A 24,421-nucleotide genomic window follows, 5' to 3' on the forward strand; every position below is an offset into this window, starting at 1 on the left:
AATGGGCACGTAGAATTATGTTTTCAAAATCATTTGGTTTTTAACGGGACACAAGCCAACGCTTTCCGTTGAAATTCGGCGTCCCATGAACGATGTGACGAGCTGTATTTGTCTGAACTGACTTCTGTTACACACTACAAATATCTGACTTAACATCACAGAAAATGCGCCTGACGACTGTTAGAACCGACACCCGGTACACGTTAACTATAAAGCTTCAACTCAAACAAGGTCATTTTCTTTATACATGTCGACTTTTAGAAAGTCACTGCAGAGATAACAGAAAAGAAAGAAAATGAAATATATAATTTTCGAAAAACAAAAAATGATTTGTGTACAAACTTCACACAAAATTTCGTTCGTTTTATTTATTATTGAGAGGGTGGTTCAATGAACGCTCGGCCTGGAACTTAAGTGTGATCAGCACAGTAGATGTAGAAGTACATGAGCAAAGCTACAGGCTCCGCAGTCGTTGACAATTGTGATGATAATGCACGTAAACCTATCTGTTTCCTTTCTTAACTTCTGAAAACTTTTAAATGATTATTTTTGTCAATTCAATTTAAAAAAAAACTGACATGTTAAGTAACATCTTTCTCTTTCTTAAAGTAATTGATCATTAACTGTCATATATTCCTTGCCTTAGCAGTTGATATTGCTTGCCCGACTGAGTACGTAAGCTATATTTTTATATTGTATTTCTCTTTGTTTTTCTACATATAAATAATTTTTACATTTACATCTGTTCTTCATTATATGTTATGTATTTCACTCGTTTTACTTGTTAGGTTCTTAGCTTTACGTATTTTTTATTTATTTTTTACAAATTGTGCCTGTTCAACACCAATACTAATTATGCTTTTTCAAAGAGCGGTGACTAAATCCTCTTTCAAGAATTCCTACCTCATCTTCTCATTATTCAAAAGTATTTTCTTCCGGACAATGAGAAGGAATAGCGTATCAGTTTTTATTCCGCTTTGAATGGCAAGCTGTGTTAATGTGTAGTAACAGAGCTGCAATGCCAGTATAATTTTTGATATTAAGGATCTCCTAGCAATTATTACAGTTTTTGCTCACAGAGTTCCACGAATTGGGGCTTTGGTACTCGAATAACTGAGTAGCATGCCACAAAATTTCCTCCAATAAAAGCACGTTATTTTCCTTCCCCCACTACTGCCCAACTCAACTAACGGTCATTCTGCAATGACTTCCACATGGAATAAATGCTCAGCTCTATTTCTCCTTTTATTACTTCCCACAAAAAACGCAGTGGATTTTAATAATTGTACGACGTGCCTCTAATCAATACCGTACATTAAAAATAATGATTAAATTTCACAGTTTGTCAGTTAGGACAGTCTTTAGAAATCTTTCCTTTCTTGTATCTTCCTTTACAAAACTCTGTAGAATCTAATGCGCACTGTCTAAAGAATACCTTACTTAAAAAAAAGATGATTAAGATACACCACTGGTAAATTACGATACTCTTTAGAGATTTTACCTCTCTTGCATTATCTAACAATAGTAAATATAAAACGAACATTGCTGTATTGTTAATAATAATTGCTCTTATCACTAGATATATTCAGTTCCTTATCTCTGCATGTTTCATGTAATAGCGACAATGGAAGGAAAAAGGTGTAATGAAGGAACAGTCATGAAGTAAAAATATTTTTAAATATATTACTATTTGAACGTCGCCATGAGAAATTACGACTCTTACTCCTACAATGGTCTTCCATTTAGCAAATGTTTGAGAGACTCGTTTTTCACATACACGATTATAATTATAACTGATGTGTCTCAGTTCAGAAATCTTGATCCCTTATATTCATATGTTATTACACGCAAGACACAAATGTACTTTTCCTTGAAGTTGAAATATCTTGCTCTTACTGCTCTCATTCCACACAGTAATAATTTTCTTTTCCTTTTAAAAACTTAAAAACCTTCTCACAAATCCAAAAGTATAGGTCTGTTTTCATTCCTTGTTGCTGTGGTGACGCCTGTGTTAAACAGCTTGCCAGCCGGGTAGGGTGTGATCCCCGCACTTAGCCATTAGCTATGCCAAGGGGCGTGAAATTAACGTTAGGTGCTTAACATCAATGATACGTTAATAATCAGATAAATACGGAAAATTAGGTACTAATCTTTGGTGTGATTACATTTTACCTATAGCCGAGTTTGCAGTCCGATACCAGATAACTATTAGTCAGCGAAATTTTTTCTAAAAAGTCTGCCGTGAGTGATAAACAAAAACTTATGGATTAAGAGATATACATTAGAGAGATATTTTTCTAAGATAAATCTTTGTTCCATTCCAGGAATAGCCTACACGGCAGTAGAAGGTATGTAAACTATTTCTTGCGAGTACAGTGTTTAAGAATATTCCTTGGCATCGTGACCCCTACTTAGATTCGAATCGACAATGCTGTTGTCACTGTTTCCCTGCATTAAAGCCCCCGATACTTCGCAATTGCTGCTTCCATCAAGTGAGCGTATAGTGTGAATGATTACAAGATACTGGTCTTCGCTTCAAGCCTACCACCTCATGAATTTTCTCAATGTTCGCATGGGAGAAATATCTATATTTACGAGTACACAGCTGTGGCTTTACAACGTAGTACCAGGTATTTCCTACGCATCCTGATAAAGGTGGTCCATTTGTAACCCAAAATCTGTATTTCAATTGCAAAGTGTCCCGTATTTGGTGAGTACTAAAAATCAAAGAATGCATCACGCACTGCCCCATTCATTCTATTGCATGCTCGTTGAAGATAGCATTCGAGTCCTTAGTATTTCTGACCAGTCTCGTTCTACATGTATCCTGTTGTTTGGCAGTTTCCTTGTACTACCTATGTTGAGGAGCCTCACTTCAAACACTCTATAATGACTGCCAGTATTTCGGATTACATGCTTTTTAATACCTCCGAAATATTGATTTCCTCATAGCTACTCCCTGCATTTCTTCCTTTTATAGGTTATGATTACTGTCATTACTTTCAAAACAGAAAAAAATATTTCGTCCTAATTTTTCTACTTTGTGTGTAATCCAGAATAACAATTTGTTTAATAATATCGAATTTATGGCAGGGTATGGGAATCTCATGATTTCCAGTGTTTTACTCAGGTGTGTTCTTCAGGTTTATGGATGAAACAAACTACTCGCAGACTGCAGGAATATAGTCTAAGCCACAGCCGACGCGAAGTTGTTGAGTTCGGAATATGCTTTACTGCTTTCCTCGCCGTACGTCTCGCCTGGAGATAAGCTTAGGGATGTGGCAACGCTGAAAGAGAGTGGAAATATTTCATCCAAACATAGCCTCTCTCTGTTAATCGCGTAATCGTATTTTGAACACAAAGCTTACTGGCGTATTAAAGCTGTATGCCGGTGCGGAATTCGAACCAGGAATCTTTGCCTTTCGCGGGCAAATATTCTTACCGACCAGCTCTATTAGATTTAATTCCGCCAGCATCACTCCCCTTTTTGTATATGACTTTGCATTTCGGTTTTTTGTGTGTTCCTGAATAAGGCAAACCACCTAAAAATGATCATATGGTTGGTCGATGTATAATGCCAATGGTCGTTCTTCGGATCACACTGTGAAAACAATGGATATGCTGCCAAACGCAGATTAAAAATCATGATCGCCTCTGCGTTTCACGTTAAAAGGTGATTCGGTCTTTCATCCCACAGATTTCGCATGTGTTTCTAACTGAAATAACGTCCCGCAAACTTATTTTTGTAGTTCCAGTAAGAACATTAAAGTGGCCATAATAGCTGCAAAGGAGGAAGTACAACACGTTCAGGAAAACTCTAGAATATCGAATACGCGTTATTTAATGATTATTTACGAAATTGTGATCATATGGCTTATGAAACGAGATTTAAGGCTGAGTTGGAGTTTTTTGGTACGCAGGACGCGATATTTTATTTTGGATGGAGTGTCATCGACAGAGGAAGAAATATATTCAGGTATAACCTGGAGAGAAAATAGATGTTGTGCCACTTTTTCAAGTTCACATTCGCCAAAAACCTGAGGCTGCCATTAATGCTGCTTTCAAGGTATTTGACAAATGTTTTTATTTTTCAACATTAATTAAAAGTGATGGAGATTTTGCAAAATTTTAGATTACTGCAAATGTTGATTCTAAAGTTTTCAAGAACATTAACTACATTTTAACTTCTATATGAGATACATTTTTTTGAGTTTCATTGTTTCCAAGATATTTCCTTTATACTTTTTATGCCAAATTGTCTTCCAGGGCGTGTTTTACCGCTTAAAAGTGGAACTGGACTAAAACAGAAAAATACGTATTGCGTTATTTTCATCTCCCTACATACTAGAACAGTTTAAACAAGAAAGGAATTGATAACCGCTCGAAAGTATGTAAATTATTAGCGAAAGGGTATTACGGAAGTACAATAACAAGAATTAAGTGAATAATGCTGATACATTCGTAATTTCCCTCCACCTCGCTCCAGATGGAACTGTATAGAAAAAATTAGACTCATTACAACACATACTGAGGCATTTAGGCAGCCGTTATCTCCACGCATCCTGCGCGGCTGCCACGTGGAGAAACCGTAACATGTGATCCATTACAAAAAAACTTCAGCCATACACTTCATTGTGCTTTACGATCTACTTGGATTTAAATGTATACAGTAGTCTAATTGTACTAAGAAATGACATCAATACCAAGTGCGCGGAAGCTAAACGACATGGCTCCAAAAAAAAAAGTGAAGTAATCGAACGGGAAATCGTCGCTGTAGGAATAGATTCAGCATAAAAAATATAATGGACCATTAGGTTAAATTAAACTCAAAGATGTTGGAAAGAGTACATTGAAGACGTCTACGATGGCTAGAAAGTATCTGCTGAGTGATAAAATATCAAATGGGTATCGATTTGGAAGATACATTGATAACGGAAGCATAAATTAAGAAAAAGGCATCTTGGTAGGATTTGTAAACCTAGATGTTTAAAACTCTCTAAGAATACGCATTATCTATGGTGAAACAGGGTGACAAAAGTCTTGGGCATTCATATACACGTACATAGATGACAGCAGTATCGCGTACACATGGTACAAGGGCATTGCATTGGCGTAGCTGTGATTTGTACTCAGGTGATTCAATGTGGGAAGGCTTCCGACATTATTACGGCTGCGAGACTACTGGAAATATTGGACACTCCATTCCGGAAATCGAGATCCACAGTATGAAGATTATGCCTTGAATACCAAATTTCAGGTATTACATCTCACCACGGACAACGCAGTGGCCGACAACCTTCACGTAACGAGTGAGAGGAGGAGAAGAGTAATACCCCGTCGACAACGAGGTCATTGGAGACGGAGCACAAATCCCAATTAGGGAAGGAAATCGGCCGTCCCCTTTCAGTAGCCTAAAGTGTCAGGGAAATCAAGGACAACCTAAATGTGGATGGCCGGACGCGGGTTTGAACTGTCGTTCTTCCGCATGCGAGTCCAGTGTGCTAACTCCTGTGCCACCTCGTTCGGATAACGATCGAGAGCAGCGGCTAATGGATAGAGTTGTCAGTGCCAAAAGGCAAGCAACACTGCGTGAAATAGTAGCAGATATCACTGAGGGATAGTTGAATAACGTATTTGTCAGGACAGTGCGGCGAAATCCTGTGCTAATGGGATATGACGGCAGACGACCGACGGGAGTGCCATTGAGACGACTGGAAAACCGTAGCCTCGTTAGATGAGTCCCCATTTCAGTTGGTAAGAGCCGAGGGTAGGGATCAAGTGTCGGTCGACCTCACGCTGCTATGGACCCAAGTTGTCAATATGGCACTGAGTAAGCTGGTGGTCTGTCCATAATGGTATGTGCCGTGTTTACAAGGAATGAACTGGGTCCGCTGGTCCTAATGAACTGATCATTTACTGTAAATGGTTATGTTCGACTAGTTTGAGATTATTGGCTGCCATTCATAAACTTCATGTTCCCAAACAGCGACGGAATTTTTATGGATGGCAATATGCCATGTCAGCGGGACACAGTGGTTCGCGATTGCTTTGAAGAACTTCCTAGACAGTTGGAGAGACTGATTTAACGACGCAGATGGCCCGACATGAATCCCATCGAAATTCTATGGGGCATAGTCCAGATGTCAGTTCATGCGCATGATTATACACCAGCAACACCTTCGCAGCTATGGGAGGCTATAGGGGAAGCATGGCTCCGTATTTCTGCAGGGAACCTCCAGCGACTTGTTGAGTCCATGCCACGTGTAGCCGGCGCACTACGCTGGGAGAAAGGAGGTCCGACACTTTACTAAAGGTATACCATTACTTTTGTCACCTCAGTGTACAAAATCTACCAAGGCACAAGAACAAACAGTAAAAATGGTAGACAAAGAGCGAGGTGTTGGGGACGGGTACGCATTCTTTCTTTCGTACAGCCAATCTGCACATCAAGGAAACAATGACGGAGGTACGAAATAGGTTCAGGAGCGTATTCAAATTTCGGAATAAATGTACATCAATGACAAGGTCCGCTAACTTTTTTATCCTCAGTGAAAATGAAGAAGAATTACAGGATGTCTTGAATGGAATGAACAGCCTATTGCCCACAGAATGTGGAATGGGAGTAAACAAAAAAAAAGTAGCAGATATGAGGGACTACGATATGGACGAGGTCAAAAACTTCTGCTACCTTTGAAACCAAATTAAGCATGAGGAACGAAGCCTGAAAAAGAAAAAAAGATCAAAGGATTTAAGAAGTGATGCTACAGAGAGATGTTGAAAATTGGGTGGGCCGATAAAATAAGAAATAAGGCACTCCACAGAATCAGCAAGTGAAGCATTGCGGAGGCTTGAATATCGTTTGATTGACAAAATACGATTCAATATATTTACATACTACACCAACCTGAAAATCAACTTATACCTCTCCAAACTTAGTCAAGAAACCTACAACGAATTGAATCTCATACGACAGTTCAATTTATCAGTATTTTTTTCTTCAGTTGTAAATATTAAATTCTTTCCCGGCAACAACGTTCAAAAAAATTCAGGGAGAATAAAAACAAGTGTCTGAAAATTGAACTATTATAATCCACTTTTATTGTTGAATCAATGAACTTTGTACACAGAAAATGGGAATGAAGCCTGACTCTCGTTGCTGAACAATAATAACATGTTATATATTTTACAATCTTTCAACGTCAGTGAAGTTAATTAACATTTATTAATACACACAATCTCAATTTTCTTTTAATTATGAACAACTACTCCCTTCTTCTAAATAACAATGTTTTTTTCACAAAAAACACGAAGTAAAAGGAACTAAACCATAGCGCAAAACAAATTTACGCTTCCTGCCTCCCTTTTGCACTCCCATCGTTGCTCTTCTTTCGTCTTCGATCTCCATATCGACTTCTTGACAGCAGAGAGCTGAGCGATAGAGGGCTACAGCAATGGCAAACTGCAGCTCATTAAAGTAAGGTTCTCCAAACCCGAAGTAATATGTAGAATACTGATATCTCTGAGGGTCTCGCCATTTAGTATCACCTAAGTGTTGCTTGTGGAATGCTACAGTCCCGTGAAGCAAAGGCAGTTCTCTTGTCAACATTTTCTGTCATTCGTCAAACACATTATATTACATTACCCTCAATGCTTCACAAGAATTTTTTGTTTTTACTTTGCTACTAAACTTCGTCTAATGTTCAGTTTCATGAACTCTGTAACAGGTGGTAAAACGTGGCCGATGCGATACCGTCTGATATGTTTGGTTATTGTCCTGAAACTTCAGGGGTGTATCTCATGCAAAGACTACACTATCTAGCACCTCCGTTTGCTGTTCTGAAAATTTTGATATTAGTGCAATGGAAATACTAAAATTGGGTTCACACCAAGAAGATTATATAGACATTTTCGCCCATTCAAGCCATTACAAGCCGAGTCTGCTAAACTTCAGTCAAGTCCTTATACTCCGTAACCTCTCTTCCATTACACACACACACACACACACACACACACACACACACACACACTCACTCACTCACACACACGCACACACACACGCACACCTTTTGCTTCTGTCATCTGCCTGACTTCCACAATCTCTCAATGTTGTACATATCCTCCACTGTGGTTGAAACTACGTCATAATCCAAAATGGTGGTGCTAGTAGGATATAAAACGTGCATTTCAAATACATCGCAGTAGAGGACCGTTCAACAATTCTCTCCTCCCACTTAATAAACTATTCCAGGCTATCACGCCGTGGTCGAATGGATTTCACTTTAAAACCCAAAGTTTCGTTCCATTCTGTGGAGGACATTTTCAAGGGGGGATCGCAACTTTTTTTTAGTGTCCCATTCTCACCCTGGCTCTCTACTGACTGCAGCCAATTTCCGTTTACTACTGTTCTCGCACGCAACATGCCTTTGTCGGCTGCCTTCGTCTGCTGTTGTTATCACCCACTAGTGGAAGCCTCCTACACATCTTCTTCAGCATCAGGATCATTCAATTCCAAGCCCTCCGCCTTCCTGCGGAAACTGCTGGGGTATTCAATAATCTTTGTGGCCTCTCTGTATAGCCTTTCACGGTATTCGCTTTGGGCTACCAAAGCCTAAGCCCTATTAAAATGAACGTCGTGGTCTCCTGGCTACAAAGCATGTTCCGCAACAGCTGACTCGCCACTTTCCCCCCTTTTACAGCCCTGGTGCAGCTCTTCTAGTCGTTTTTTGACCGTTCTTTTTGTAGTACCCAGCAACTACTCTGACCCCTATAAATTCCTGCTTTCGTCAGCGGTTTGCGAGAATTTTGGCCAATTTTAGGGGACCTCATTTCTTCCTGTTGAGTTTGTAGATTACCAAGGTCTTCCGTTATTTCATGATTTTTCGTATGTAGTCAGCAACGTTCTTAATGAAAGGGAGGAGAACTTTCCACTTTACAGGCGTTTGTGCATTTCTATGAATTTTCCGAGGCGATCTTAAAGGACCTTTTACCTCCGTGTACGAATAACGATCCTTGAGGAGCGCATTGATTAGATTATTTCATTCCGCCTCAAACAACTTTTTATGATGCTTCGATTTTGTTGTGGGTTGTGTTTCTAATCCCGACGTAGATGATGGTCTTTTTGTGCGTGGCTTTTTGGTGAATTGGGTGGTGTAGGCTAACATCTTCTTTCTTGAAAACCAGCGCGTCAAGACAACTTGATCTTGCGCCTGCCTCCTCTTCCATGGTAAACTGAATATGCGGATTAACCCTTGAGATGCTTGTGAAAATGGCGCAGTTCCTCTCTGCCATTCCTCCATAAACGAAACGTATCAAACATTCGGCTTTCTTTGTTGTCTTAAGTAATAGAACCCAGTACGTTGTCCTCGATGGTGTGTTCATCGGAGGTGAGGGTATCATCTGGAGTGCCCCAGGGAAGTGTGGTAGGTCCGTTGTTGTTTTCTATCTACATAAATGATCTTTTGGATAGAGTGAATAGCAATGTGGGGCTGTTTGATGATGTGGTGTACGGGAATGTGTCGTCGTTGAGTGACTGTAGGAGGATATAAGATGACTTGGGCGGGATTTATGATTGGTGTAAAGAATGGCAGCTAACTCTAAATATAGATAAATGTAAATTAATGCAGATGAATAGGAAAAAGAATCCCGTAATGTTTGAATACTCCATTAGTAGTGTAGCGCTTGACACAGTCACGTCGATTAAATATTTGGGCGTAACATTGCAGAGCGATATGAAGTGGGACAAGCACGTAATGGCAGTTGTGGGAACGCGGATAGTCGTCTTTGTATCATTGGTAGAATTGTGGGAAGATGTAGTTCATCTGTAAAGGAGGCCCCTATTATTGAGTACTGCTCGAGCGTTTGGGATCCCTATCAGGTCGGATTGAGGGAGGACATAGAAGCAATTCAGAGGCGGGCTGCTAGATTTGTTACTGGTAGGTTCGATCATCACGCGAGTGTTACGGAAATGCTTCAGGAACTAGGATGGGAGTCTCTGGAGGAAAGGAGGCGTTCTTTTCGTGAATCGCTACTGAGGAAATTTAGAGAACCAGCATTTGAGGCTGACTACAGTACAATTTTACTGCCGCCAACTTATATTTCGCGGAAAGACCACAAAGACAAGATAAGAGAGATTAGGGCAAGTACAGAGGCATATAGCCAGTCATTTTCCCTCGTTCTGTTTGGGAGTGGAACAGGGAGAGAAGATGTTAGTTGTGGTACGAGGTATCCTGCGCCACGCACCGTATGGTGGATTGCGGAGTATGTATGTAGATTTAGATTTTCCAATGCCTGCTGCTCGAATTTTTCCATAAATAAATTCGTTATAATTGGGCTTAAGGGGTTTTAATCTCAAATCCATTCGACTAATGCGTAATAGCCCGAAACACTTTACTATTTGTGACATTTGGCTGTGAAAGTTTTTACAATTCTCCTCTCGTCTTCTGCTATTGACACGACAGTAAATTACCGGTTTGTAATTACAAGTAAATAGTAACTTCGAATACCAAAGCTAACTGCTAACTATGGGTAATGGTGTACAGTTCCAAAGCAGATATTGTCGTGCCCAATGTATTCTCAAGACAGTAATATCAAAAGTCCAAGTCAGCCTTAAGTAACCATTTTACGCTTCATAATATTGTCTGTGGAGTGTTGTACACAGTTTCAAAGTACTTAAAAATACTACTTGAGTGCACTACTAAAAGCTGTTGTGATGAATAGTCAACCAACCAGTTTCAGTGAAACAACCATCGTCAGGTTACGTAATGACACTGCGCCCAGTTTAAGGAAGGCTCCCTGGTGTCGAATACCTATGTGGATTTAGTTACGTCATTTGTACATAAACGTAGACTGTCCATTTTTGTACTTGATGACTAATGAAAAAAGTATTACACATGCAACTATATGCGTCACAGATTCTGCTTCTAAAACTAATTATGTCTGAGGGGTAGTCAAATGAAAATCGAACCCCCTTAACAACGGGACCATGAAATCAAGGGTAATTAACACACGCGTTAACACATTTATCTCTCTGGGAGACGAGGAGATCAGTTACTGATTCGTAGAACGCGGTCTGGCATCAGCCGCCCCCCCCCCCCCCCCTCTTGCTCTTCCTCGTCCAACAGAAACCGACTCCCACATATGTTTTTATTCAGGTCTTCAAAGACGTGGAATTCACACAGTGAAGGACCCGGACTGTACGGAGGATGTCGCAGTGTCTGTCAACGAAATCGCTGAAGCGTAGCCTTCGCCCCTTTGGCAGTATGGGATGGGTGTTATCATGCAAAAGGATGATTCCGTCCTACATGACTCCTGGGCGTATGGTCGTAGCACGCAAACGGAGAAGCAAGTGCAGTTGGTGTGTTAGCTGCTGTTGCCATGAACCCACACATGAGTACAAGGGACATTGCGAGAGCCGGTGGACTGAGTCAAAGTAGTGTGATGCGCATACTGCATCGTCGACGCTTTCACCCGTTTCATGTGTCGCTACATCAGTAATTATATGGTGATGACTTTAATCAGCGAGTGTAATACTGTCAATGGGCATTAACAGAGAATGCGTTGCAGTTCTACCTGTTTACCGATGAAGCGGGTTTCGCAAACCACGGGGCAGTTATTCTAGGGAACATGCATTACTGGTCCGTGGACATTCCTCGCTGGCTCAGACAGGTAGAGCGACAGCGACCGTGCACTGTAAATGTATGGTGTGGAATCATTGGCTACCACCTCATTGGTCCTAACTTCATTGCAGGCGCCCAAACAGCTGAAACATACATCGCGTTTCTACAGAATGATCTGCCAACGTTGCTCGAAAATGCCCCACTGGAAACGCGTCGACGTATGTGGTATCAGCATGATGGTGCACCTGCACATTCCGCAATTAACATTAGGCCGACTCTTGACAGGATGTCCGACGGGCGTTTCATAGGACGTGGAGGACACATAATTGGCCAGCCCGTTTTCCTGATCTTACACCTCTGGACTTCTTTCTGTGGGTTACGCTAAAGGAGAATGTGTACCGTGATGTGCCTACAACCCCAGAGGATATGAAACAGTGTATTGTGGCAGCCTGTGGCGACATTAGAGCAGATGTACTGTGGCGTGTACGACATTCATTACGCCAGAGATTGTAATTGTGTGCAGCAAATGACAGCCACCACATTGAACATCTATTGGCCTGACATATCGGGACACACTCTATTCCACTTCGCAATTGAAAACCGAAACCACGTGTGTACGTGTACCTCACCCCTCATGGTAATGTACATGTGCGTCAGTGAAAAAGACCAATAAAAAGGTGTTAGCATGTGGACGTAATGTGCTGTTCCAGTCTCTTCTGTACCTAAGGTCCATCTCCGTTCCCTTTGGATCCCTACGTAATTCGGTGCTCTTAGATACACACGATCGAACAGCAGAGGAGTGGTACTCAAGCGTCAACTTTAGGTTACCATATCTCCGTATGTAATTAACATTTTACAATGCAACAAACGGCACTCATTACGTATTTGTTTATATGTTCAGATTGCTAACAAAACTAACGGGATTCCATTTAAAAAAACGTAGGTTTGTGTTAAAAAAATACTTTTATGGTTTGTATTAACCAATTACACTAGCCCCTCTCCTCAAGTTCGGTCTGTGGATTCGATTCGTCTGTATTTGATGTGGTTTACGAAATATATCCAGCGGTAATGTTAGGTGACTCACTATATATATATATATATATATATATATATATATATATATATATATATATATCAGTTCATGATAACTAGTATTACAAATTTACTCTTTCTGATGAACACACGTCCAGATCGTCCGCTCTTAAAACTCCGCCATCTATCTCCCCACATCCACCACTGCTGGCAGCTCACCTCCAATTGCCAACGCTACACGCTGTTCATATCCAGCTGCCCAGCAGTACAATAGCGAATATTCCAACAACGCCAACCAGCCACAGACTGCATACAGCACAACCAGTAATTTTCATATAGAGCGCTATGTGGCGTTACCAGCATAAAAACCTAAACAGCCTACATACAGTTGTTAATAAAGTCAGCCTCCTGACACGGTAGAGATCTGTTATCACGGGGATAGAGAATTTCGTACTTGCGACTGAGCATTTAATCAGGTAACATCCTAAGTTGATAAGCACCACGGAAAAGGAGGTGTTAGTCGTTGCCAGATATCCCTTCATTAGTTCACTACAGTTTCGGTCAGTATCAGTGAATATTTGATATACAGAGAATACTTAGTAGGTGGGGCATGCGGGGCGCTGGCCGCTGGAGCTTGCACTGTGCGCATGTTCCCAGGACGAAGGTGGCGGCGGCGCTGCTGAACAAGCACCTGCAGATCAACGGCATCGGCGGCGGCATCAGCACGCTCAACGGCGACGCGGCCGAGGCCTCGGCGGGGGCGGCGGCGGCGGCGGGCCCGGGGGCGGCTGCTGCGGCGCTGCCGCCGCCGTCGCCGGCCGCCACGGTCGAGCCGCTCGCCTCCAGCAAGATGCGGCGAGAGCGCAAGGCGGCGCGCACGCTCGGCATCATCATGTCCGCCTTTCTCGCCTGCTGGCTGCCCTTCTTCCTCTGGTGAGTCCAGCTACTTTCTTTCTTTTGTCGTACTTCTGCCTGGTTTCTGGTTTGATACGGCCTAACACGAATTCTGCAAACACATCCATAAAGTCTCATGGGATAACAGCAATCAGTGATTTTATATTGTTACAGGAGTAACCCTTCCAAATCCAGCAACTTTCACATGCTACGTCACAGACGGGCTACTCCTATAACTGAAATATCAGATCTGAAGATGGTTCTAAATGAACCGAAACAGGTCAAATGAATAAGAAAAAAAATTGCAATCAAGCGGATTATAAGTAACATTATAACACGAATTCCTCTTTCGTATCAAACATTTCATATTAGAGCAAGACTTCCAACTAAATTACTAAATTATCTGGTGAATATTCCCAATGAAATTATTCATTAATGTCTTAACACATGCCCTATCATCCTGTTCCTTCCTCTTGTCAATGTTTTACGTATGTTCCTCATTTTCCCAGATCTGTGGGGAACCACTTCATTGTTTACCTTACAAATCCTCAAATTTGAACATCCATCTACAGAACATCTCGAACATTTTGAATCTCTCCCGTTCCTGTATTTTCACAGTCAGTTATTCGCTTCCATACACTGTTTCGCAGGTGAAGTTCAGAAAGTTTCAGCTCATCTGATGAAACCGCATTCAAGAAACAATGTATATTTCAAAGAAAGTTATTTTAAGGCTCAAATGGCTCTGAGCACTATGGGACTTAACTTCTGAGGTCATAAGTCCCCTATAACTTAGAACTACTTAAACCTAACTAACCTAAGGACATCACACACATCCATGCCCGAGGCAGAATTCGAATCTGCGACCGTAGCGCCTAGAACCGCAAGACCACTCCGGCCGGCAGCTATTTTAAGTGACAGATTCATGAGCAATGAGGGTCTCCTTTGCACTCTAATTGAAATTTGTGGAATAATTTATATTTCTTTTGCTAGTAGGTCGGAAGCGGCAGACTTTGATAATGTCTGTCTTTGTAATCTGCTCTGTGATGCTTCCTTAAAGAAAAAAAATGTATTGTTTCGCCATGTTAGACATAAAAAGACTATCAAAAAACATGTTGTATCTTTTGTGGCTATGTGTGACTTTGGAAGCTTCGCTGTAAGGGACGGTTCACCGATTACTTCTACTACTTTAGTAGTAACGCAGGCTCAGTATCGTGTCATATAGTTCAAATGGCTCTGAGCACTATGGGACTTAACTTCTGAGGTCATCAGTCCCCTAGCACTTAGCACTACTCAAACCTAACTAAACAAAGGACATCACACACATCCATGGCCGAGGCAGGATTCGAACCTGCGACCGTAGCAGTCGCGCGGTTCCAGACTGAAGCGCCTAGAAGCGCTCGGCCACCGCGCCCGGCAAGTCATATGAAGCAACTACACATAAGTGACTGATAGGAATGAAAGCTAAATAACGTTGTTCTTCATGTTGTCTTATTAATAAAATGTAATTAGATTATATGAATGACTGAGAGAATCAGCGAACCATTTGCAGGAATCAACTATTATTTGCAATCCTTGACCAGGGTTTCAACAATTTTAAAAGTCTTCAGAAGTATAGGGACCAACGGAGGAAATTTTCTACCCCACAGTTAAAAAGAATTATCAAACTGAAAGTATATAGAATACCGCTGGATAAAAATATAATAAACAGAAATTACTTAAACACAAAATCACATACCGGCAAAGTGAAGTTTAAGAGCAAAGATACTCATGTCCAGTAACATGGTACGTGTGATCATGAGTAAAATATTATTCCCTCAGGAGCTGTGCTAAGCGTAGATGCCATCACATTAACATGTTGTTGTCAGAAGGCAGTGAAGTGGCCCACATGTGGCTTATGCCAAGCAGCGACTGACAAAGTTGTTGCAGTGGTGTACGTCCGCGAAAACATATGCGCATAACAAACAGACAGAGCGTAATCTGTCATTCGCCATTCTATATTGAAAAAAGACTGAGAAAATTTCTAAGTAGGAAAACGGGGGAAGATGGACGTAGGCATGAGGAGGGGAAACTTTAAGAAAGAAATATAATGATAAAAAAACGAGTAAATAGAAATTTGATGAGAATGAATGACAAGCGGGGACCACCAACGAACTGTTAATAAATTGAACGGTCTGAAGTACCGGCTTAAGACCTTCAAGAAACGGTCGAGTCGCAAGTTGTAGCTGATCATTTATCATCACTACTGAATGTGCCTTTAAAAATTTTTTAGTTCTTTTCATAAGTCTAATATCCGCCCTTTAACAGTCTTTCATAAAATTACGGTTTCTCTGAGACATTTAGGGTAATTATGCATAAATATTCAGCAAATGCGGAGTGCTGCATATTACCACCCTTCTTTCCTAGTAAATGTCTTTTATACCTCACTTTGATCGTCCTGCCAGTTTGACCAATATAATAACAGGAGAAATTGTTACAAATCATTTTATAAACATCTGAAATAGAAAAGGGATCATTCAGATTGTTGACTATTTACTAAACTTTTGTCAGAAAAGATCGCCATATTACATTTGTATTCATTTGCTAAAAAGTATTTTATCCGGCAGGATTCATTTTTATGAAAGGAAAATAAATTCGTTTACCATCTTCTACTTTTTTGGACCGGGTGTATTTCTCTGTAACGTGGAACATTTTTAAAGGTTCGAAGAGGTTTTCATATCCATGACTGGATTCTTATTATATCCACTGATAACAGCAATACATGGTATAACCGCAATTTCATTCTGTGAATTAATCTGGAAAGGGGGCGTCTTTAACTATGATGTGAAGAAGTTTCCTCAATAGGTCCAAGTAATTCAGAAGAAGACAGTTTTACAATTGTTAAAGCCGTGGTCAACGGTTATTAATAAACCTTTATACTTGCAATTTGTTTGGTGGCTTTCTAGTATCATTCATTTATGGTCTCCATCGAAGAAAGGCAGCTATGTTCAAAACTTTACAAAATTTAATTAGATTACATTATTTATTATGATAATTAGATCAAGTAGTAGATAAAACAAACTTTGTTATTTGCATCCATACATAACCCCTTGCGTAAGCATCTATGTATTATGGGTGTATAGGGTTGTAAGAGCTTACAACCCTTTGCACTAATTGGATAAGCTGCGAATCGTTCATTTGAAAGTACAGAATCATCAAAATCAAAGGCGAATCATACTGACAACGCTTCAGATTGTTCATGGCTGTAATGAATAAATGCGTTGGTCGACCTGCCAAGAGTGAATGTAGACGCCTAAATGGACTCGCTACTGTGGCTGAGCTACAGACGCCTCATTGGAGAGGGTTGCATTCAGTTACATGAAAGAAGTACCTTTAACCTTTCACAAGGTTATAGCCCCGTGGTCTGAGTGGTCTCAGACGCCGTGCTGGAACCACACCTTTCATCTTCACTAGGAAGTTTTTTCTGATCCATCTATATTAGTTCATTATTTTTCTATTTAGCCTCTTCAGATATCAGCATAGGATATTGCACAAAAACCGAGCATTTTTTTTATAGTACTAGATTTCCTCAGTTTCCACAAAGTCATACAAATGCCGCATCTAAAACAGTTCGACGTAACAAGACACACAAATTCTTCGCCGGCTGTCCTTGGTACACGAGGGCATGCTGAAAAGTAATGCCTCCGAATTTCTAAGCTCTTTTTTAAATGAAGCAGAAGTTATTACCATTCTACATCATTATTCTTCATGTGTAGATATTTGCAGCCATCTGCCGCAAGAGGGCTCCAAATTGTAGCGTGTCGCGTGGTGGTATGTGACGTAACTAAATCACTGTCGTCCAACATCCTCCATGCAGTCCCGATTTCGCCTCATAGGATATTCATCTGTTTTCAAAACTTAATTAAAACCTTCCAAAACTTCAGTTTGATAGTTCTGAGGCGTTAGAATTATAGGTTAGGTCCCACCTGTGCCAATAAAGTAAGCATTTTACAGTGACGGTATCTACAAATAGGTTTCCAGTTGTCAGAAATGTGTTTGCCGCTAGCGAGACCACGTTGAAAAATAAATGCGTAGACATGAAGAACAAAGACGCAGAATGTTAATAACGTTTCCTGTATTTAAAAAGCTTTACGCATAAAAAGTTGAAAGGTGTTACCTTTCAGCAAGTCCTTGTATATCAGTAAATAGAGTTATCAATGGTTCAAATGGCTTTGAACACTATGAGACCTAACATCTGAGGTCATCAGCCCCATAGAACTTGGAACTACTTAAACCTAACTAACCTAAGAACATGACACACATCCATGCCCGAAGCAGGATTCGAACCTGCGACCGTAGCGGTCGCGCTGTTCCAGACTGAAGCGCCTAGAACCGCTCGGCCACTCAGACCGGCTACTGTTATCACTGGCAAGGCGATGGCATACATTACCCGCAGCGTTCTCTTGAATATTATTAACACCCAACACTTTATATCCAGGATTCATGTAGTGTTTCGAGTAACGTGAAGTAATCCCAAGATAAGAATATTTTATGTTGATGAAACGATGCAGCTTTGCAGCTCCTCATATAACCAGCCGGCACTCTCCCGTAGATGGAAAGAAAATATCAAAATATTCTGCGCAACTTTGCAACCGGCATATCGCACGAGGAAACTCTGTATGAGAACTTCAGACGTCAAATTTGCCACTCACACAACTCGAAAACCTGCGCCAACCTATTTATTTCACAGTAACCCTTGCCCCCTACATCCTCAGTTATTTGCTGAATATATTCCAATCTCTGTCTTGACTTACAGTTTTTACCCTCTAAAGCTTCCACTAGCACCATCGAAATTATTCCTTAAGTCTTACATGTTCAATCAACCCGTCCCTTCTTCTCGTCAGTGTTTTTCATATGTTCCTTTCTTCGCTGATTCAGAGAAGAACCTCCCATTCCTCGCTTTACAAATCGACATGATTTTCAAGATTTTTCTGTAGCATCACATCACAAATTTTTTGATTCTGTGCTGTTCCAGTTTCACACTCTCCATGTTTCACTAAAATGCTATGAAGTGCTTCAATCGTACGTTTCCATAATTTTTTTCCTACAATTAAGCCCTATGATTGATACCAGCAAATTTTTCTTGACCAAGAACGCATTTTTAAACGTGCTAGTCTTCATTTTATGCCTTGCTTGCTTCAAATGTAGCAGAAAGCTTACCGTAGTCTACTTGATGATCAGAAGTTTTCATATTAAATTACTTCCTCTGAATATTGAAAAGGAAAAGCACTTCCTAATGATCTTCAAAATCCTATTTATTTGCCAGTGAAACGGCTTTCGCCTTCACGTGCCATCTTCATATGACAACTAAATGTCGCTAACACAGATATACATCTCCGACTTACACAAATATTATTCGTACAGAAGACACAAAAACGACTGTATGTTTGCGTAGAAAAGCATTACAATAATTGCATTAACTAAAAAGGGAATAAGCAAAGTTTTTGTATGCTGCTACATTTACAACTGATGAGATATAAGTGGTGTGCATAAAATTACTTGCGAGAAATGTGAGAAAAGGTATACTGGTCAGTCAGGCACTGCTGTAGCAATGAGACTACGTAAACATGAGAGAAACTGGCGATTGAAAAACAAAAAATTGACATTTGCTGATCATTTTTAGCAGAAAAGCATTCGTATAACAGAAGTTTTTACATTCCATCTAAAAAAAGCGGAATGATGACCCTACTGGAAATACTAAAATGAACAGACACATGACACAGAATGTCGGTGCACGGCGCAGCATCAAAGATCAGACTCCATTTCCGTTTTCTCCTTTGTTAAATTAAGATTTCGTTACAAATACCAGTTTCAAAATATAAATTCATCTTATTTCTAATCATTTGTTAAATTTATCTCCACATAAATGCTTTGTTATCATGCTGTTTTAGTTAATGTAATTACTGTATTGATTTCGCTATGTAAACAGTTTATCGTTTTTGTTTCTTCTGTACAAATAATATCTGTGTGAGTCACACATTATTTATGTCTGTAATTGCGACAGTTGTCACCTGAAGCCAACAAGTGAGCAAATTTTGCAGGACATTAGGAAGTGTGTTTCCTTTTTAATATTATCAACATATTCTGCCAAGCATCGACGGAAGATTCAGTTAATGCTTCTCCCTATGTCGTGTCTGCTACCTTTAATTGCTTTCGTAGTTTTAACGGTTTACTCTCAAGCCATATTCTGTATTCATTAGGCTGTTAATTCCATTCAACACGTCATATAATTGTACTCCACTTTCGTTTGGGATAGCAATATCATTATCTAATCCTGCCACAGATATTCTCTCACTCAGAATTTTGATCCCACTTTTGAACCTTTCCTTTATTTCCGTCTTTGCTTCTTTGACGTGTAGATTGAGCAGTAGAGGCGAAGGCCACATCCCTGTATTACACCATTTTCAATCTAAGCGCTTCGTTCTTTTCTTCCAAACAAATAGTTCTCCTTGGCTCTTGTACATATTGTATATTATTCGTCTTTCTCTACAGCTTTCCCCTGTTTCTCTCATAATTTTGAATATCTTACACCATTTTACATTGTCGAACGCTTTCTCCAGGTGACAGTTCCTATGAACGTGTCTTGAAATTTCTTCAGTCTTGCTTCCATTAAAAAGCGCAAAATCACAACTACCTCTCTGCTGCTTGTACCTTTACTAAAACCAAACATGTCGTTATCTAATAGATTCCAGATTTTCTTTTCGTGTCTTCTGTGTATTATTCTTGTTATCAGCTTCGATGCGTAAGATGATAAACTGATTGTGTGGTAGTTTTCGTATTTATCTGCTCTTCCTGTGCTCCGAATTGTGTGAATGATATTTTTCCGAAGTCTGATGATACGTCGCCAGTCTCATAGTCTCTATACACCGGCTTGAACTGTGGTCTAGTTACAATTTTCCCAAACTACACTCCTGGAAATGGAAAAAAGAACACATTGACACCAGTGTGTCAGACCCATCATACTTTCTCCGGACACTGCGAGAGGGCTGTACAAGCAACGATCACACGCACGGCACAGCGTACACACAAGGAACCGCGGTGTGTGCCGTCGAATGGCGCTAGCTGCACAGCATTTGTGCACCGCCGCCGTCAGTGTCAGCCAGTTTGCCGTGGCATACGGAGCTCCATCGCAGTCTTTAACACTGGTAGCATGCCGCGACAGCGTGGACGTGAACCGTATGTGCAGTTGACGGACTTTGAGCGAGGGCGTATAGTGGTCATGCGGGAGGCCGGGTGGACGTACCGCCGAATTGCTCAACACGTGGGGCGTGATGTCTCCACAGTACATCGATGTTGTCGCCAGTGGGCGGCGGAAGGTGCACGTGCCCGTCGACCTGGGACCGGACCGCAGCGACGCACGGATGCACGCCAAGACCGTAGGATCCTACGCAGTGCCGTAGGGGACCGCACCGCCACTTCCCAGCAAATTAGGGACACTGTTGCTCCTGGGGTATCGGCGAGGACCATTCGCAACCGTCTCCATGAAACTGGGCTACGGTCCCGCACACCGTTAGGCCGTCTTCCGCTCACGCCCCAACATTGTGCAGCTCGCCTCCAGTGGTGTCGCGACAGGCGTGAATGGAGGGACGAATGGAGACGTGTCGTCTTCAGCGATGAGAGTCGCTTCTGCCTTGGTGCCAATGATGGTCGTATGCGTGTTTGGCGCCGTGCAGGTGAGAGCCACAATCAGGACTGCATAAGACCGAGGCACACAGGGCCAACACCCGGCATCATGGTGTGGGGAGCGATCTCCTACACTGGCCGTACACCTCTGGTGATCGTCGAGGGGACACTGAATAGTGCACGGTACATCCAAACCGTCATCGAACCCATCGTTCTACCATTCCTAGACCGGCAAGGGAACTTGCTGTTCCAACAGGACAATGCACGTCCGCATGTATCCCGTGCCACCCAACGTGCTCTAGAAGGTGTAAGTCAACTACCCTGGCCAGCAAGATCTCCGGATGTGTCCCCCATTGAGCATGTTTGGGACTGGATGAAGCGTCGTCTCACGCGGTCTGCACTTCCAGCACGAACGCTGGTCCAGCTGAGGCGGCAGGTGGAAATGGCATGGCAAGCCGTTCCACAGGACTACATCCAGCATCTCTACGATCGTCTCCATGGGAGAATAGCAGCCTGCATTGCTGCGAAAGGTGGATATACACTGTACTAGTGCCGACATTGTGCATGCTCTGTTGCCTGTGTCTATGTGCCTGTGGTTCTGTCAGTGTGATCATGTGATGTATCTGACCCCAGGAATGTGTCAATAAAGTTTCCCCTTCCTGGGACAATGAATTCACGGTGTTCTTATTTCAATTTCCAGGAGTGTATTTTAGAAATTGTGATGCAATGTTGTCTATCCCTTCAGAGCTCTTTTCAATTTTGACTCTAATACTAGATCGCCTTTATCTTCCTCATGGACTCTTGTTTCTTCTACCACACGTCAACAGACAAGTCGTCTCCCTCACAGATGCCTTCAGTGCAATCTTTCCACGTCCCCACTCTGTCCTCTGGGTTTAATATTGAAATTACCATCACAATCTTCATTTTACCGGACACACTTTCTTTTAATCTCATAGAAGGATGTTTTGACTTTTCTATATACTGAGTCAGTTCTTCAGACGATCATTTCTTTTACGAATGTGTTACACTGTTCTTGCAGCCACTTCGCCTTGGCTGCCCTACACCTCCTGTCCGTTTATTTCATTCCTAAGTGATTTATATTTATGCGTAATTCCCTGAACAGTTTTGTATTCCGCCCTTTCGTCGATCAGTTGAAGTATTTCTCCTGTTTCGTTAGGTTTCTACGGATTTAACTTCCTTGTTCCTACGTCTCACTGTCCAACATCTGTGGCTGCCCATTTTAGAGATGTCCACTCTTCTTCAACTTAGTTGGATTCTGAGATATTCCTCTAACGCAGTAGTCACATGCTTTGTGTATTTGAAACTCATATCATTTTTCTCCAGCATTCAATATCGCAATTGCCTCGGCGCTCAATCTTGCATGATATTCTCTTAAACTGCTGTGATCTTAACATCGTCACTAAATTATAGTCTGTATCTGCATCTTCTTCTGGCTACGCGCTCTTTTCAAATATCTTATTTCAAAGTTTCTACCTGACCACAACTTAATCCAATTGGAATCTTTCCGTGCGTCCGCATCATTTCCAAGTATACCTCTTCCTCTTGTGATTCCTGAACAGAGTATTCGCTACTACCTTCTGAAATTTATAAGAGTACTCAATTAGTCTTTCTCTTCTCTCACTCCTGCCGCCAAACCCATGTTGTCCCGTACCCTTTCTTCTATTATCTGTATTATTATGATTTTAATGATGTATTTTGTACCTTTGTTATTGCATTCTTATATTATAAAATTGTAATTGACACCAGTTCATCGAATTAAGTAACTTGTAAGTTACATTTCACTGCACACATTTCTGTTGGTCATAGTATATGGACAATATGTGAGAAGTAGGGACTGATAGTGTTTGCACTTGTGTTAATAATTCAGCAAGGGACTGGATAATAGCATTGTTCTTTCTAAGGACATTTCAAAAAAAATTTGTGAGTGTACAAGTGGTGGTTAATGGACTTGATGTATTCTCTGCAAGACTCTTTGATGGTGATCGTGCACCTGCACAGTCGCAACAGATGGCTGCTGGCCATCTCTACAAGGACTACAGTGGGTCTGCATCTTTGATGGCCCAGCAATATCATTATTTCTACAAGGTCTGCAGTGGGTCTGCATCTCTGGTGGCCCACCAATACCGTAATCTCTACCGGGACTACAGTGAGTCTGTTCTGTGATGACCTCCTACCAATATTCTTCAAAACTTCGACTGACTCTGCTGTGGGTTTGCTGTGTTGTGGCCCATTACCTGTCAGCATGTCAAGAGTCAGCACTGTCTTTCCGTTGGAAGGACAACACTACTTCTTCAAGACTGCAAAGAAATCCACTACTTCCAAGTGCAATTTCTTTTATTGCTCAGACTTTGAGAAAAACACTGCTATTTTACTGTGATGAACGATCAGGACTGTTTTATGGACTGTGAGAAAATTTTAGCTTTTGACCAACATTGTATGTGAATTTGATATCTTTGTTATTGTAATTATGAAAAATTTTATCAAATCATTATTGACCACTGTCCAAAACAATTTGTTAAATTTTTTTGTGGGGAGCATGGGGGCTATGTAAGTAGGCTGTTTAGGCTTTTTTATTGGTAACGCCACGTAGCGCTCTGTATGAAGATCACTGACTGTGCTGTGTGCAGTCTGTGGCTGGTTGGCATTGTTGTAATACTCGCCATTGTAGCGTTGGGCAGTTGGAGGTGAGCCGCCAGCAGTGGTGGATGTGGGAAGAGAGATGGCGGAGTTTTGAAATTTGTGAGAATGGATGTCATGAACTGCTATATATATTATGACTATTAAGGTAAATACATTGTTTGTTCTCTATTAAAATCTTTCATTTGATAACTATCCCTATCAGTAGTTAGTGACATCTGTAGTTTGAATCTTTTATTTAGCTGGCAGTAGTGGCGCTCGCTGTATTGCAGTAGTTCGAGTAACCAAGATTTTTGTGAGGTAAGCGATTTGTGAAACGTATAGGTTAATGTTAGTCAGTGCCATTTTTGAAAGTCAGATTGCGTTGCGCTAAAAAAAAAAAATATTGTGTGTCAGTTTAAGCACAGTCACGTATAATTTTTCTAAGGGGACGTTTCAGTCTGAACCATCCTTGAGGACGTTGGTTTGCTGTCGAATCTTAAGACAAAAATTACAAAGATCCTTATCACTAATCAGTTCATAGTAGCTCACTCTGTGCCTTAATTTCCTATTCATGATGAATC

At 41.1% G+C, this 24,421-nt stretch overlaps 1 protein-coding gene across 1 annotated transcript in view; it reads left to right on the top strand.

Annotated features, from left to right (window-relative positions):
• Positions 1–24,421, top strand: part of LOC126355545 (octopamine receptor beta-1R-like) — a 434,828-nt gene that overhangs the window by 401,767 nt on the left and 8,640 nt on the right. The window contains exon 2 of the mRNA XM_050005903.1: positions 13,305–13,580. Within this exon, the coding sequence (XP_049861860.1) occupies positions 13,305–13,580 (276 nt within the window). The remainder of the gene's footprint in view (positions 1–13,304; positions 13,581–24,421) is intronic.

Source organism: Schistocerca gregaria, chromosome 3, assembly GCF_023897955.1.
Source record: "Schistocerca gregaria isolate iqSchGreg1 chromosome 3, iqSchGreg1.2, whole genome shotgun sequence".
NCBI classification, from domain to species: domain Eukaryota; kingdom Metazoa; phylum Arthropoda; class Insecta; order Orthoptera; family Acrididae; genus Schistocerca; species Schistocerca gregaria.